This window comes from Ahaetulla prasina, chromosome 4 (assembly GCF_028640845.1).
Source record: "Ahaetulla prasina isolate Xishuangbanna chromosome 4, ASM2864084v1, whole genome shotgun sequence".
In the NCBI taxonomy this organism is placed as follows: Eukaryota; Metazoa; Chordata; class Lepidosauria; order Squamata; family Colubridae; genus Ahaetulla; species Ahaetulla prasina.
Window position 1 is genome coordinate 148,738,139 of NC_080542.1, and position 17,098 is coordinate 148,755,236.

General features: G+C 41.0%; 1 protein-coding gene, 1 long non-coding RNA gene and 1 other non-coding gene across 4 annotated transcripts; 2 read left to right on the plus strand and 1 right to left on the minus strand.

Annotated features, from left to right (window-relative positions):
• Window positions 1-106: 106 nt before the first annotated feature.
• On the minus strand, window positions 107-6,319 carry LOC131197580 (uncharacterized). The gene is made up of 4 exons (XM_058181818.1): window positions 6,074-6,319; window positions 5,748-5,874; window positions 3,731-3,833; window positions 107-816 (listed from the first exon to the last, which is right to left on the minus strand). Exons 1-4 carry the CDS (start codon window positions 6,127-6,129, stop codon window positions 107-109), a joined length of 996 nt encoding a protein of 331 aa, XP_058037801.1. The 5' UTR covers window positions 6,130-6,319.
• Window positions 6,320-9,049: 2,730 nt separating this feature from the next.
• Window positions 9,050-14,369, plus strand: LOC131197582 (uncharacterized). Of its 2 annotated transcripts, XR_009154992.1 has the most exons (5): window positions 9,054-9,206; window positions 10,371-10,668; window positions 11,420-11,515; window positions 12,294-12,438; window positions 13,497-14,369. It is a non-coding gene; the product is annotated as an uncharacterized LOC131197582 (long non-coding RNA). The 2 variants fall into 2 exon arrangements; XR_009154991.1 differs by lacking the exon at window positions 10,371-10,668 and having other exon boundaries at window positions 9,050-9,206.
• Window positions 10,937-11,073, plus strand: LOC131199007 (small nucleolar RNA SNORA9). The gene has a single exon (XR_009155244.1). It is a non-coding gene; the product is annotated as a small nucleolar RNA SNORA9 (small nucleolar RNA).
• Window positions 14,370-17,098: the final 2,729 nt, after the last annotated feature.

Consider the following 17,098-nt stretch of genomic DNA (forward strand, 5'->3'; position numbering starts at 1 on the left):
AACGCTGCTTAAATGAGGTTTGCCATCCTAGATAAGAGCGCTACCCACATTCCAAAATGCATACATGATAAATAACAAAATATTTGCCTTTCACAATGTTTGCCTTTCACAAACCCTTCATTTCCTCGCTTTTTGTTTTTAATGAAGAAAAGAGAGACTTTTCAATAGCACGTAATTGAATTGGATGCAAAGTAATTGGAGAAGGCTTACGGAAAAGAGCACAAAATGAAGGAATGCATTGCATAAAACAACCACAACTTATAAGAAAAACAAATACAATCAAACCATAGAAAAACAAAAGTTTTAGCCAAGAAAAATCAGGTAACCAATTAGTTAACCAATCAAAAGGAGAAAACTTTTCATGAACATTATCTTTTATGGAAGCCTGTAAATTAGCCAGTTCATCCTCAATAGTTTTATTAAGTGAATGAAAATGCACAGCACAAGCACGCTGACCAACCAAAGTACAAAATCCACCTTGACGAGCCAACAAATAGTCTATAGCAAAACGTTGTTGAAGCATATCTTGATTTAATTCTTCAATTTCATTCTGTAAATCTCTAATGATTGCAGCAGTAACATTGATTGATTTTTCTAAACGACATGTAAGTCCTAAAATAGAATGTCTATTTTCTTGAGCAATTATTCCTGGATATGATCCCAAGGTAATGACTCCAGTTATTGCTCCAGTTATTGCACGTCCATAGGTAGACAATGCAGAAAGTTGAGTGTCCATGATGACTTCATCAGAACATGCTGGTCTCAAGGCTGCACACTTCCTGCGAGCTGATAATCGACCAGGAACACCTATTTGTACTGGTAAAGATAAATATCCAATTGCAGCACATTGATAGTTCTGAGGGTGTACATTTGTTGCATATTTATCAAAGAAGAACCACATAGTAGGATCTTTTAACTGCCAACCAGCGCAAATTGATCCAACATTAAAAGAATATTTGGCTTTAAAAAGAGGAAAATTATCAGGATACATATCAGGCACAATATTATGACCTTGTGATGTTTTGTTAATATTACCCCATAACCAATATTTTTGAGTATATGACTATAATTTCCCAAGTTATTTAAAATACGTTTTGCTTTTGGGTAATCAGACCAGTTATTAAGCCAAGTTTGTTTAGCATAACAACAAAAACATAAACCTCGAGTAAACTGACTAATACGAAGATAATTCCATTTGACAAAATTCAATTGACTTGGAGGTTTAGAAAATAACCAAGAAGAAGAAATATGTTGAAGTTGCGAAACAATAAAGGTAGAAGAGGTAATTAGATTAGGAATAAAAGCAACTTGACCAAGAGCCATAGGAATTTCATAATATAAAGTTATGTTACGACCATGAATTAAAAACATATATTGAGCATGACGAATCTAAAGGTTATGACTGAGGTAAAAAGCAGGAGTTGTTTCAGAAGTAGTAGAAACAGGAGGAGGAAAATAAAGAAAACAACACAAAAGAATAGTAATAATAGAATCAGCAGTTATAACAGCAAAAACTGCAGCTACAAGATTTTCTGGAGTTTGTGGTAAAGAAGCTTTCTTTAGTTGTTGTTGAGCTTCATAGGTAGTAGCTTTAACTTGACCCTAAGTCATGGCAGGAGGACGTGGCGACCTGGGAAGACGAGCCTCCGTTTTGAGATTCGGATTGAAGTTTGGAATGGGATTGTGAAGACTCTGATGCCATGCCATGATAAGGACGAACACACTGGCCTGGAATCCACACAGCTTGTTTTGTCTGCGGATCCTCAATTGCAGCGTAACCACGACCCCAGGTTATAAGTTTAGCAGGTCCACGCCAAGCGGGATCAGGAGGTTGACGATAGAACACCAAAGGTCGAGAGACAGGATCCTGAGTATGAAAATGTAAATTGACTGGAATTTCTGAAAAGGAATCTAAAAAGATTAAGTAATTCCAAGCATAAAGAGCAATAGAGATCAAATTTTGAACCTTTCGCAGATTGTATGGACCAGATTCAGTTTTCAATAATTTAGTTAATGTAGCTTTAAATGTTCGATGAGCTCGCTCAATTATAGCTTGCCCTTGATAGTTGTAAGGAATTCCATGAGTCAACTTAACATTCCATTGTTGACAAAAGGAAACAAAGTCCTTACTAGTGTATGCTGGACCGTTGTCTGTTTTCAGTTGAGTCGGTCGGCCCATTGCAGAAAAAGCAGAAAGACAATGAGACATTGCATCAGAAGTGCGCTCATGTCTAGAAGCAGTAACCCACAAAAAGTGAGAATATGTGTCAATGGATGCATGCAAATAAGTGTGTGGCTTAAAATTAGGAAATTGTGTGACATCCATTTGCCAAATTTGATTAGCTTTTGTTCCACGAGGATTTACTTCCCTAGGAAAAGGAACAGCAAATTGTTGACAAGAAGTACATCCTCGAACAATATCACGAGCCTGAGAAAAAGGAATATGAAATTGTTTAACCAAAGACTTAGCATTTTGATGAAAATATGAATGACTAGCAACAGGATCAGAAAATAATCTTAAAGCCAAAATGACAGCAGCCAACTCAGAACGTTGAGCAGATGTTTGAATTGAAGTATATTTAGAAAACCGTTGTTGACCATCTGTCCAAACTACAACACCTCGAGTAGGTGATCCATCTGTGAAAACTGTTAAAGTTTCAGGAAGAGGAGAACGAACAAAAATAGAAGAAAAAGAAAGATTTAATGTATTTGTAATGACTATGCGAGGATCTTTAGGCAAAGAATAGCTAATATCACCAAGATATTGAGAAAAAGCAATCTGATATGAATCAGAGACAGTCATTAAATGTTCATGTTCAAGTTTAGTACGAGTGAAAGCAATACCTTCTAAGTCTTGACCTGTTAGTTGTAAAGCACGTGGCCTTGCCTTCATGATTAATTCTTCTAAAGCTGATAAGGAAAAATGTTTCTTGGAGGAGAAGCAGATAAATTTAACCATTCATGAATGTGAATTGCCTTTTCAGTAAAGAGAGAATAAAGACAAGCAGTAGGTAGAGGTGATGTTGGAATTACTGCTAATCTGCATAATCCCTTAGCTGTAGAAGCTATTCTATCAACATATCGCAGTTTAAGTTTAGTTAGAATTTTTTGTAAACAATTCTTCTGCAAAGTGGTGAGAGACACCAAGTCTCCAGGATGCTTGGAACCTTTTAACAAAGAGAAGAGAGGTAACATTTCTCCTGTAGAGATTTGAAAATATGGACGGGCCCAATTAATGATACCTAACAATTTTTGCCACTGAATTAAAGTATATGAAGTTTGTACATTCAGTTCAGGTAAAATAGGAATGGAAGAAGATTATAAAACTTTATGACCTAAATATGTATAAGGTGCAGTGCGTTGTATTTTTTCAGGAGCTATATAGAGACCCCTGCTGGCCATAGTGGCAGTCAATTTTTTCTAGTGAAGATCATGTTAAAAATCTCCATTTTCCACTTTTCTTTTTTATAACAAAAACAGGAGTATTCCACGGACTAGTGGAAGGCTCAATGTGGCCAGCATCCAATTGCTCCTGTACTAAGGAATGAAGAGCAATCAATTTTTCAGATGATAAAGGCCATTGCTCAATCCACATAGGTGTAGAACAAATCCATTTAAGAGGAAGTGCCATCGTCTAAAATCAAATGAGCATTGAGAAGAGAAAGAAGATCCCTGCCCCATATATTAGTATGAATATCTAAAATGTAAGGTTGTAAAGAAACAGACTTACCTGCAGTTGTGATGGTAATATGATGAACGCTTTGCCAGGAAGATGTTGACCCACCAATGCCCCACAAGGAATTAACAGCACATTTGGGCCATTGCACGGGCCACTGCAAAAGTGAGATGACAGTAACATCGGCACCTGTATCTAATAATCCTTGGAAAGGTTGCTTATTAAGGTATAATGTAAGAAGTGGACGAGAAGAATTAATTGAATGAAGAAGTCCTACAGAAAGAGAGGTAGAACCAAATCCAGCATCACCACGATGTCCTGTACCTGAAATAGGAACTTTGTAAGGTAAAAAAAGAAGTTGTACAACAGAAGAACCTTTGGAAAGAAGTTGTGGAATATTAACCCAAATTTGCTCCAGTATAATCAGAATCAATAACTCCTGGAACTACAAAGCATCCCAATTTATGAGCAGAAGAACGTGGTAAAATAAGACCAACTAGTCCAGAGGGAATAGGACCAGAAAACTGTGAAGGAACAAGTTTAACTTCTAAGGGAAATTTAAAATCCAAATCTTCTTGAGTAATTAAATCGATCCCAGCGCTACCGGCTGTGGCTGGGGCGGCACATGAGAGGGAGGAGGAGGAGGGGGAGAAGGCAGGGTCACGGGAAAGGCACGCTTTGTTTTCTGAGTGGGTGCCACATCCACTGGCAAGTTTCCCCGAAGGAAGACGGCATTGGTTTGCCCAGTGAAAACCCTTTCCACATAAAGGACATTTCTTTGTAGGACGGTTTAACACCAGTAGATGGTGCTGAATGACAATCTTTTTGAAAATGGCCAAATTTTCCACATTTGAAACAATTCCCTTTAGGTTTCTGCCCTTTTTGAATAGCAGCAGCTAACAAATGCATTTTGTGGGACTGAGATCCTATATCTTGACAAACACGCAGCATATCTGCCAAGGTATAATGATCTGTAGGTTGCAGAGCACGTTTACAGTCTGTATTAGCATTTTCAATAGCCAACTGACGTAACAATTCTGCAGCCGCTTCCTGATGATCAAATTGCTGACGGATAGCTTTTGAAAGTCGTTCCACAAAATCAGCATAAGGCTCAGTTGCTCCCTGATGTATGTTAGAAAAATTAGCTTTTGGCTCACCAGTTTGTGGAACTTTCAAAAAGGCTCTAAAAGCACATTCAGAGACTATAGCTAAAGTAGCAGGAGGAAGAGCAATTGCGTAGGGATAGTTGCAAACTGACCAGATCCAAATAATTGTTCCACTGTGTAAGCACCACCACCACCCCCAAAGCAGCTGCCTGGGCATGACGAAGATATTCACTTTCCCAAATCACATATTGCATAGAAGAAAGTATCATGCGAAAAATTTGCTTCCAGTCCTCAGGCACCATAGTATATCCATTCTTAATTCCTTCTAATAACCCTCTTGTAAAATTTCCACTAACTCCATAATCAGTAATAGCTTTTTTCAACTCACGTAAAATTTGATATGGCAAACCTTCCCATTCTGCTATCTGTTGTCCAGCTTGCGGTCCTGGATGATATTGCACTGGGCACACAGATAACAATTCAGCTAACTCTTCCCCAGAAATAGCAGCATCTTTCTTACAATTTTCCACCATCTTTTGAAAAGAAGATTGTGGAACGATGTCAGGGGGAGGTTTTTGTCCAGTATCAGGAGGTGCAGAAGGCAACAAAAGTTTAGTTTCAGATACCGGAGGAAGCACTACAGCGGTAGAATGCTGAGGCAAAGGAGGTGATAAAAGAGAAACTTCCTCATGGCCAAATGTTTCCACAGCATGCCTACACAAATGCCAAGCATGCAAAATTTCTATCTCTGCTCTTGGCTCAGAATGCAAAGCTTCACCAATTTTTTTCCACTCTGACAATTTTAAAGAACCGTTTTCAGGATACCATGAACATCTTAAAGCAATTTCTCGTACCAGCCGAAAAAGAGCTTTCTGTGAAACAACTAAACCTGATCTTTTAACTAGATAAGTCAACTCATTTGCATGCTTTCTCTACTCATGTTAAAGCAAGCACCCCATACTTACAGAAACCTCGAAAGGTTGAGAAGCCCGAAAACTGAAGGTGCACCTGTCCTCGCCGGACGAAGTAAGGGGTCCCTGTTCCGGGCGCCAAATGTTGCATGGGCCAGGAGGCTGAAGATGATTGAGAAGACTACAGCAAACAATGTCCAGAATCAACAGCATAGAAAGTCTAGAATCAACAGCACTTTATTGAGCATCAGACAAAGTTTATATAGTTTCTCAGTTTCTCATTTCTCACCTACTATACGTGTTACTTCATTATTGGTTAATTGGTCTCCAAGGCACAATAATTGGTTAGTAATTACATCATTGGCTTTTCGTGAGAATACCTGTTCATGCTAGAAAGCAAATGCAACAGTGTTTCAGGGCTACAACTTTTTTTCATCCTGTATTCTTGTATATGCTGGGAACACTGCTTAAATGAGGTTTGCCATCCAAGATAAGAGCGCTACCCGCATTCCAAAATGCATACATGATGAACAACAAAATGTTGTTTGCCTTTCACAATGTTTGCCTTTCACAAACCCTTCAGTAGAGCTATGAAAAATACAAAGGCTTCAGACTACTATAAATAATTATACAATCTAGTAAATAATACAAGAGTTCATTAGTATAAATACCTGATGACTATCGTTACAACACTTATGATTCTTGATGAATATATCTTTTCTTTTATGTATACTGAGAGCGTATGCCCCAAAGACAAATTCCTTGTGTGTCCAATCACACTTGGCCAATAAAGAATTCTCTTCTATTCCATTCCAATTCTTTGGCGCTCAGCCTTCCTTATGGTCCAAATTTCACAGCCATACATTGCAACTGGAAAAACCAGACCCTTGGCTATACACACTTTTGTTGGCAGGGTGATGTCTCTGCTTTTTAGTATGCTGTCTAGCTTTGCCATAGCTTTCCTCCCCAGGAACAAGCATCTTTTAATTTCTTGGCTGCAGTCTCCATCTGCAGTGATCTTGGAGCCCAGGAAGATAAAATCTGTCACTACCTCCAATTCTTCCCCATCTATTTGCCAGGAATTGAGAGGGCAGGATGCCATGGTTTTAGTTTTCTTAATGTTGAGTTTCAAGCCAACTTTTGCACTCTCCTCCTTCACCCACATCAAGAGGCTCTTTAGTTCCTCTTCGCTTTCTGCCATTAGAATGGTATCATCTGCATATTTGAGGTTGTTGATATTTCTCCTGGCATGCTTAATTCCAACTTTTGATTCATCCAGCCCCGCCTTTCTCATGATGTGCTCTGCATATAAGCTAAATAGTTGGGGAGATAGTATACAGCCTTGCCGGACTCCTTTCCCAATTTTGAGTTCTCACTGTCGCTTCTTGACCTGCATACAGGTTTCTCAAGAGACAAATAAGACAAATCTTATTTAAGAACTTGCCACAATTTGTTGTGATCCACATAAAGGAAATAAATAAAGGTTATTCTTTTATAAATTGTAACAAATATAATACCAAAGTGTGAGACTATCTGTTTGCTGTTTTCTGACTATGCAAAGTGACTACAATTGGTAATGTAATCAATTGTGGAGACAACGTATTATGACTTGATAAGAGCTCCCCAGAGACAGAAACTTATGCCTGAGCCAAAAATCCTATCAGGAGACAGGAACATTGGCCCAAGGTGAAAATTATAAGTAAATAAGAAAAGATATCAGAGAATGGACGGAAATTGCCAAGATAGAATAGAATAGAATAGAATTTTATTGGCCAAGTGTGATTGGACACACAAGGAATTTGTCTTGGTGCATATGCTCTCAGTGTACATAAAAGAAAAGATACGTTCATCAAGGTACAACATTTACAACACAATTGATGATCAATATATCAATATAAATCATAAGGATTGCCAGCAACAAGTTATAGTCATACAGTCATAAGTGGAAAGAGATTGGTGATGGGAACTATGAAGATGACCCTTAAAGGTGTAAAACAACTAAAAGGACAAAGTGGGTAAGGGGGGAATTTCTTAGGCGTGGCGTGCATTGTGTAGGAGTATAAAATGTGTAGCTTGAAAACTGCTTCTTGCGCTCTTTGAACTCAATCCAAATGGGAAGAGTCTAAGAGGCCACGCTTGCAACCGCTTTTTTTTATTTTCATATTTTTTTACAATAAATCTTTGATTTTGTTAATCAGATTTGTCTTGGAGTTGTGAATATCAAATTTGGGTTTTAAATCTCACACACACAATCAAAGGCTTTGATTGTCAATGAAGCAGAAGTAGACGAAGATCTATGAAAATCAGAAAGAATACAGTGGCTCCTAGTAGAATAGAATAGAATAGAATAGAATTTTTTATTGGCCAAGTGTGATTGGACACACAAGGAATTTGTTTTAGTGCATATGCTCTCAGTGTACATAAAAGAAAAGATACCTTCATCAAGGTACAACATTTACAACACAATTGATGGTCAATATATCAATATAAATCATAAGGATTGCCAGCAACAAGTTATAGTCATACAGTCATAAGTGGAAAGAGATTGGTGATGGGAACTATGAGAAGATTAATAGTAGTGCAGATTCAGTAAATAGTTTGACAGTGTTGAGGGAATTATTTGTTTAGCAGAGTGATGGCCTTCGGGAAAAATCTGTTCTTGTGTCTAGTTGTTCTGGTGTGCAGTGCTCTATAGTGTCGTTTTGAGGGTGGGAGTTGAAACAGTTTATGTCCAGGATGCGAGGGGTCTGTAAATATTTTCACGGCCCTCTTCTTGATTCGTGCAGTATACAGGTCCTCAATGGAAGGCAGGTTGGTAGCAATTATTTTTTCTGCAGTTCTAATTATCCTCTGAAGTCTGTGTTTTTCTTGTTGGGTTGCAGAACCGAACCAGACAGTTATAGAGGTGCAAATGACAGACTCAATCATTCCTCTGTAGAATAGTCTTTAGAATTCTAGCAAATAATATATTAAGGAAAGTAACTGTAATAAAAATTATTGTTTGTTGTTGTTGTTGTTTTTTATTGTTGTTAGTGATATTATTATTATCATCACCATCATGTTGTCTGTTTTCTATTAAGTGCAACTTCAGACCGAAAATAGTAAGTCCGTCCTTCGTCTCTTGGTCCCACCCCACGGAGTCCAAACCCCGATCATGATTGGTTGAACGCCTGGATTCTTCCGACTTGGAGCGCCTGAAGTGCCAGAAAAAAACTACAAGCTCATTGAGGGCGGCAAGTAATACCGGAAATAGTAAGATGATACTCCCTCTCTTGGTCCCGCCCCCTGTAGTGATTGGTCGGACGCCTGAGTCTATTCGAGCTCCCGACAGCGGGAGGAAAAACTGGAAGCCCATTGAACACGGCAGGTCACGTGCGCAGAAGGGGCGGAGAGTTGGAAGCGCGCAGAGGGAAGAAACGGCGAGAGGAGCAACCGGACGGCCTGCAACGTGGATCCGCCGCCATCCGAAGCGGAGAAGCGCTGAAGGACGCCGGGCTCGGTGAACCCAAGCGGGTGAGTCTCTGGCGGGGTTGCGGGAGGGACTCTTGGACCCCGAAAGACTCGGGTTTTGACCTCGTACCGGAGGCCGCTTGACCGGGCTTACCTCCCTCCCTCCCCGCCGGACTACCATCTCCAGCAGACCACGTGGCGCCATCAAAGCTGGCTGAGGAACTCTGGGAGTTGAAGTCCACAGGTCTTAAAGGGACGGAGGTTGGAGACCCCTGGACTAGGCTGGCGGGTTTGGAGCCGAGGTGGATGGCCACGTGGCCTGGGACGGGGTGGGGGAGGGGGAGGGTTAAGGGGAGATAGAACTCGCTGAGGACTAGTGACTTGACCATCTCTGTTAAAAAGAAAGCTGTGAAGGTTTAGGAGCCACTCGTTCGCTCTTGGGCTGCGGGAATTGTGTGTGTGTGTGTGTGTGTGCGCACATTGGGTGCGTGTTCGGGAATGAAAGTGTAGAATGCTGGAAACGTAGATCGGTATTCATACACATAAGCATATCATTTCTATCTAATCTATATCTACCCATCTATATCCATATCCATATCCATCTATCTATGTACGTATATATATAATCTATATCCATCATTTATCTATCTATTATATAGATATATATTCTATTTAATATTTGCATATCTAATCTGTATGCATCAATCAATAGATTATTTAATAGTTGTATATCTATTATTATTATTTTTTTATTATTATTATTTTAATTTGTATACCGCCCTTCTCCCGAAGGACTCAGGGCGGTGAACAGGCAGGTAAAATACAAATATACACAATAGTTAAAACAACCCTTAAAAAACTGATTAAATTAGCCCAAGTATTAAAATAACTTACACCCCTATAAAATTACAAAAATTTAAAAAACCCATCGAATTCAATTAAAATAAAAAGATAAAAATCTAAAGATAAAAATCAAGCTAATCCAGTCTAATCTATGGATACAAATATATATATATATATATATATATATATATATATATATATATATATATATATATATATATATATATATATATATGGATATTTCTATATACCAATAGATATTAAACATACCGATACACATATATATGTAATATCTATCAGTATCTTATCACATTTTACATCTGTATATGCACATAGACAGTCCATAGTGTTGTAATGTTGTGTTCATTTCCCATTTGTCTACAGGGACCCCTTGACTTCACCAAACACCATTGGGACCCAAATTTCTGACACAGCCCCTCGGTCGCTAAGGGAGTTGCACCCAATTTTTGCCGTGGATGTTAAGCGAATTGGCTTGGGTGTACAGCAAATCCGGCTTCCACTATTGATGATGGCTATGGGAAGGTCACAAAATGGAGATTGCGGAACACCACAACTGTTACCATTTGGCCCGGGGACGCCGTATGATGGTCGTACATGCGAGGACTCCTCGTAGCCCGCTCATTTCGATGCCGTCTTAACTTCCAGTGGTCGCTAAATTAATGTAAGTCAAAAAGTTGCTGTAATTTTGTCTGAATTGATTTTTTTGCAAGAGGGGCTTTTAGAAGGAACGTGGCAATAAGGCCACAAATTGTGCGACTGCAGGGTGTGTGTTGCAAACCACAACCCTTTGCGAACAAATTTGCCTTTGTTGTGTGTCTTTCTCTGCCTTCTTCTCACTTTGTCTTCCTTAATGTTTAGTAAAATTGGATTTTCTAAGAGTTGCTAACTTGGAGATAGGATTCGCACTTGCATCGGAAGCCGTCGCAACTATGCAAACCTTCCAGCGTGGCTGGGTCTTGTCAATGACCCTGATCATTCCTGTTGTGTTTGCAAAAACAACCCCGGGACGGTTTGAGGCCCCTCCCCGTCCTTTTTGGGGGAGAGGTTATAGAAATCCCGGACAAGAGGTATTCCTTGTCTTACGACCACATTCCTGTTGCTAAGCGAGACATTATTTCTCCCCCCTTTTGTGGCTATTCCTGCTGTGGTCACTAAGCGAATCCCTGCAGTTGTAAGAAACTAGACTTTTCCATTCGAGTGAAATGGGGATCAGGTGACCCTGGAATGCTGCGAATGTTGTAAATATTAAGTCAGTTGCTACAAAGGTGGTGTGGAAAACGGTTGCAAGTGCAGTTTTCCGTTGCCATTGCAGCAACTGACTTGTATTTATGATGGTCACTAACCGAGGACTAATGTAATTCAGCCTGGAATTATTTCTTTCTTCTAACTCGAGTTCTCTTTCTGCTGTCTAGGAGAATCTATCTCTCCTCACCGTGGTCCTTGTCCCATTGAAGGTCCTTTTGGGATGTGTGGGATACCAATTACCATCATCCCCAGTCCTTGTTCAGGTAAGGCCCAGTGGGAGTTGGGGGCTTCGAAAAAAATATGGATCCCGAATTTTACTCGGCATCTTAAGGTGACCTTTCTTATCAGGTATTCCTTGTCTTACGACCATCGTAGAGCCTGGAGTTACAGTTGTAAATCAAGCATCATGTCACCAAATCTAATTTTTTTGCCTTTTTTTTTTTAGCAACCGTCACAGAAAAAATCATAAGAACTATCAGATTTTTTGAATGAATGAATATGAATGAATATTTTAATTTGTATACCGCCCTTCTCCCGAAGGACTCAGGGCAGTGAACAGGCAGATAAAATACAGATACACACAATAGTTAAAACATCCCTTAAAAAACTGATTTAAATTTGCCCAAATATTAAAATAACATACACCCCCATAAAATTACAAAACTTTAAAAACCCATCAAATTCAATTAAAATTTAAAGATAAAAATCAAGCTAGTCCAGCCATACGAATTCATTCATTCATTCATTATTCATATTCATAAATAAATATCGATTTATGGTCATTCATTTAGCGACCGCTGGACATTACAATGGGCACTGAAAAAAACCAAATAGTTGTGCGTGGAGGGCTATATGCACACCACTGCAGGGGCTGCCATCATGGCGACAACTGTCGTTGTAAGTGCCGCTTGTTCAGCGTTGTTGGGCCTTTGGTCACTAAAAGAGGACTGGTTCCATGGATCTGGCAGGGAGAAAAAGCAAAAACTTTGTGCTTCCCTGGTTCTCAAATCTGTCTTGTCTTCCTCTCTTGGGCCTTTACAGTGACCACTTTCGCACAACCTCGGAGGGCGGATGTGAGTTTGTTCGGGTTGTGTCTCACAACCCCAAATGAAGACGCCTTTCTCTGAAGTTGCTTCCTTCACTTGAGATGTTTTGTTCACAAGCCAGCTTTGAAGATCCGGCTCTGGTAAACATTACAATTACTCTCTTTCAAGCTATTTATACCCAGACAACCCTGTTTGATTGAAAATGAAACTGATAATGTTAAAAAATTAAAAAATTCAAACAAAAGAAGATTCGGTTCTATCTCTCCATAATCACAGGTAAATATTTTAGTCCTCTATCAAACGCTAGAGCAGGGGTCTGCAAACTTGGCTCCTTTAAGACTTGTGGACTTCAACTCCCAGAGTCCCTCAGCCAGCAAAGCAAAGCAAAGCTGGCTGAGGGACTCTGGGAGTTGAAGTCCACAAGTCTTAAAGGGACCAAGGTTGGAGACCCCTGCACTAGAGCAGTATGTGTCAAACTTGATAGGGATGTAGGCTCCCAACTCCCAGAATCCCCCAACCGACGTGTTTTAAGAGGGTTGGACTTCAACCAGACATGCTTCTTTGGGGCTAAAATCCACCTTACATAATTTTAATTTTGCTTGAACACAGGTACATGATAAACACTTAAAACACGTAAAAAAGCAGAGATTTCTGCATCCTTCTGGTGGCACGGATGTTTGAACACGCTTCACATGTTCCATGGTAGAAGGGAAACTTTCTGGACCCAAAATAATAATATGGAAGGGATAGGGGAAATCCCCCCTCCCACCCATAGAAGTTAAGTGATTTTTAAAAAAAAGAGTATCGATGCATTTTTTAAAAAAAAGACTAGGATAATTTTTTGTAATCAAAGTTTGTGTAAAATTGTGTTGGAATAATTTGGTGTCGGCTTGGGGGAAGTGACGAAGGGTCATTAAGATTGAAAACCAAGTGGGTGTAGGGGTTGAACGTTGGCCTAGAAACCAGGAGACGGTGAGTTCTAGTCCCGCATTAGGCATGAAACCCAGCCTTTGTGGGGGGAGAGGGCTTGAGCCAGTCACTCTTTGCCCAGCCTACCTGGCAGGGTTGTTGTGTGGAAAAGTACACAGGTAATTTAATATGTATCTTCATCATCTTGAGTTAGCTTTCCACGTAGTAAAGGGAAAGTAAAAATCAATACGAATAAATGTGGATTTTAAGTTCCTGACTCGTCTCCTAGGTCTCTACCAGCTCGGCTAGGGGCTTTACTGCCCATCATCCACGCCCACGCCTCTCGCCCTGAAGAGGAAGCGGCCCAGCAGCCGGCCTCTGTTCTAAATGGAGACCGCCGAAAGAGAGGAAGTTTGCGGTCAACCGACGATGGAAGGTTTCTTGGAAAAAAGGATGACGAAGACCATGCTTCTCTTCCGCCCCCTGGAGATGGGGCACGATGGGATTTTGCGCTGCTTCCAATGGGGGCGTGTGTTAGGAGGAGATCAAAGTCATCAGAAGTCTCAGAAATGAGTAAATTGACATTTGAAATTAGAGAACAGGAAAATAAGCAATATTATAAGATGGGATTTGTTTTATTGATGGTTAAAAGGAAGGAAAGATCTGAGAAAGGTTATTATTAAGCGAAATATTGAATTGATTTAGAATGATGGAATGAATAATGCTATCAGATAAAATACTATTTTGTGGACATGTATATGGAATGAGAGGATGAAAGATTATAGCCATTGGTTAACTAAAGGGTTAGATATTAGATGGAGGTAATGTAATACTAGATGAATCAAGTCTGTCTGTGCCCCTCCCTCCCGGATGACAGAATATAGTTGGAAGGGACCTGGGAGGTCATGTAGTCCAACCTGAGTCCTTCGGGAGAAGGGCGGTATAAAAATCGAATAAATAATAATAATAACCAAGCAGGAGACCATTTTTAGGCTGGTCCTGAGTGAAGAGAGGAAGGAAGGGCCTCTTCCAAAATTTGGGGCTGTCTCTTGGGGGGTTGTGTGTCGGGGAGAGGGGATTTCTCCCCAACTTCTGCCAACAGAAAAAGACTTCTGTATCCTTAAAAGAACATTTTCTGAAGAATAAATGACTCCCCACCTCAGCCTGTCTCTCTTCCTTTCTTTCCCATGATCGGGGTGGGGTGGGGGGGGCAATCCTCGGTTTTATGACCACAACAAAGCCCCAAAATTTCCGCTGCTCAGTGAGACATTTGTTAAGTATGTTTTGCCCTGTTTTCTGACCCTCTTTGCCACTGTCATTAAGTGAATTGCTGCAGTTCAGTGAGTCACCTGGTTAAGTGAATCAGGCTTCCTGCTTGTCAAGACGGTCACAAAACAGGATCACGGGACACAGTGGCCGTCATAAACATGAGTTGGCCAAGCCTCTGAATTTGGATTGTATGGGGAATGCTGCAACGGTCATAAGAGTGAAAAAAAACCTCATAACTCCAAGTGCTGTTGTAACTGAAAGGTTATTAAATGAACTCTTGTAAATCAAGGACTAGTTTAGAAATAGTCCTCGACTTGCAACAATTCATTTATTGGGCCAAATCTGGTGTCCCATCTGTTAAATCTGGATTTAAATGGACATAGTCCTTTGCTTTAAAACAGAAGTTATAAAGGAACTGAAAAAGGGACTTTGAGATCAACTACTCCAACCCACTGCACAAGCAGGAGACCCTTAGAGAATCAGAGAGTTGGAAGACCTCGGAGGTCATCTAGTCCAACCCACTGCTCAACCAGGAAACCCTTCCTGAATTGTAGAATAACAGGGTAGGGAGGGACCTGGGAGGTCATCTAGTCCAACCCCTTGCTCAAGCGGAAGACCCGTACAGAATCGGGTGGAAGGGACCATTTTCCACCTCCAGAAGGATTTTAGTTAATTAGGAATTAATTTCCCCACTCAATTTGGGGACACTTGCTCTCCAGCTGAGCGTCTCCGGGGTGCTTCTGCCCATCTAGCACTCCTCTCCCCAACTCCAAAGCCTCTTTGCCAACCCACACGCGCCAGCTGTGGTTCGAGGGTGGAGTAGCTACTCTTAGGAGCCCGTGAAAAAGAGGAAATGACGTTCCCCCGCCACAAACCTCACGAGTGTGGCAAAACACTTCTGGAGGAAGAGTTGCAGGGCTCATGTTGGAAATGTGGGGTCTTGAAATAAACTGGATACCCCATAAAAGAATGTACCTGGGGGTTGAACTGGGGTGGGGGGTCCCGGGTGCTGGGTAGGTTTCTTGCAGACGTCTCATGACCCAACTAGGGAACAGCATCAGTGCTAGAAGGGAGGGTGGCCTATGGAGGAGGAGGAACAGGAAGAAGAAAAGGACCGTGGGGTCCTTGGTGTTCCCTGAGCTGGGTGTGGTTTTCTTGCAGACGTCTCATGACCCAACTAGGGAACGTCATCAGTGTTACTGTGTTTTCCCCGAAAATAAGATCCTGTCTTATATTTTTTTGAAGCCTGAAATAAGCACTTGGCCTTATTGCCATGCCCTCAAAAACCCAATTGGGCTTATTATCAGGGGAGTTCTTATTTGGGGGAAAACAGGGTAGAAGGGGGGAGGAGGAGGAAGGAAAGGATGGTGGGGTCTTTGCTCTCTGAATTTTAATACTTGAGAACTTCCTTATTCCTTAGCTCTGCCTGATGTTTCTTTGCTCGATTGGTTGTGTCTGTATGCGTGCCTTTGTGTGCGTTTGGAAGTGTGTGGTTTAAGAGTGGGGTTTCCAGAGCCACATCTAAGCTGTGCAAGGTTGACCTACACAACAGACGAAGCTGACCGATTAAAATGTAGTGAATGGCCACCAGGAATTTGTTCTACTTTTGCGTTCTGTCAAGGAGATGCTGCTTTTTGTTTTCGATGGAGCAATGCCAACCGAAGATCGCACAAATGTGGGTTGTGTGGAAGCAGTTGCGAGGGAAGGATGGAGTGGAAGTGGTCTCCCAAGACCTGCCAATGATGGAGAAATCAAGGAAGTTTTTGAGTCCGTTGCCTTGTTGTTCCCGTTGTGTTGTGGTAGGATGGCTGCCCCTCCTGTGTGGTAAATGTGGTGGATTCCTTGTGCTTCCTGTCCCACCTGGCTAAGCTCCTCGATCTTGAAGCCACAATGAAGAGGAAACAAAGGAGACATTTCAGGTGGGATTTTCCATGACTTGGGTTGACATCCATCGTTCAAGGAGAAGTCTTTTGATCCACCTTCCAAATTTACGATGGGTGGAAACAGACCATAATTTATATCTTGAACAAGTCAGAAGCGACTGTCTGAACCACAGCAATCACATTCCTGGATCTCTTCATAGCTTCGCTGTCTCTGGTGGCCTTTTATGATGTTTTCCAACTTCTCCAGGTTTAGGGTTTAGATTCTCCGTGGAGGACTTTGAGACCTCTTCTTAAGAGGGATCCATCCATCCTGTAAGATCCATTCTGTTGAGGACATTAGATTCTATAAGATCCATTATCTGGAGGACATTAGATGCCTTCTCTCTTGATCTATGACGTTCTCCGTTCTCCATGGTTTAGGTTCTCCATGGAGGACTTCTTCTCCAGAGGAATCCATCCATCCTATAAGATCCATTCTTTGGAGGACATTAGATGTCTTCTCTGGTGGTCTCTTAATGAAGTTCTCCATGTTCTCCAGGGTTTAGTGTTTAGGTTCTCCATTAAGGACTTTGAGACCCTCTTCTCCAATAGAATCCATCCATCCTATAAGATCCACCCGTAGAAAAACAGTGATCAAGGAAGTGGACCTGCAACAAAACAGTTCGCTCTGCAAACCACAAGCTCCACCTTCTCACTGAGACGGAAATCACCCTACTTGACTCACCCTTCTTTCCACTGA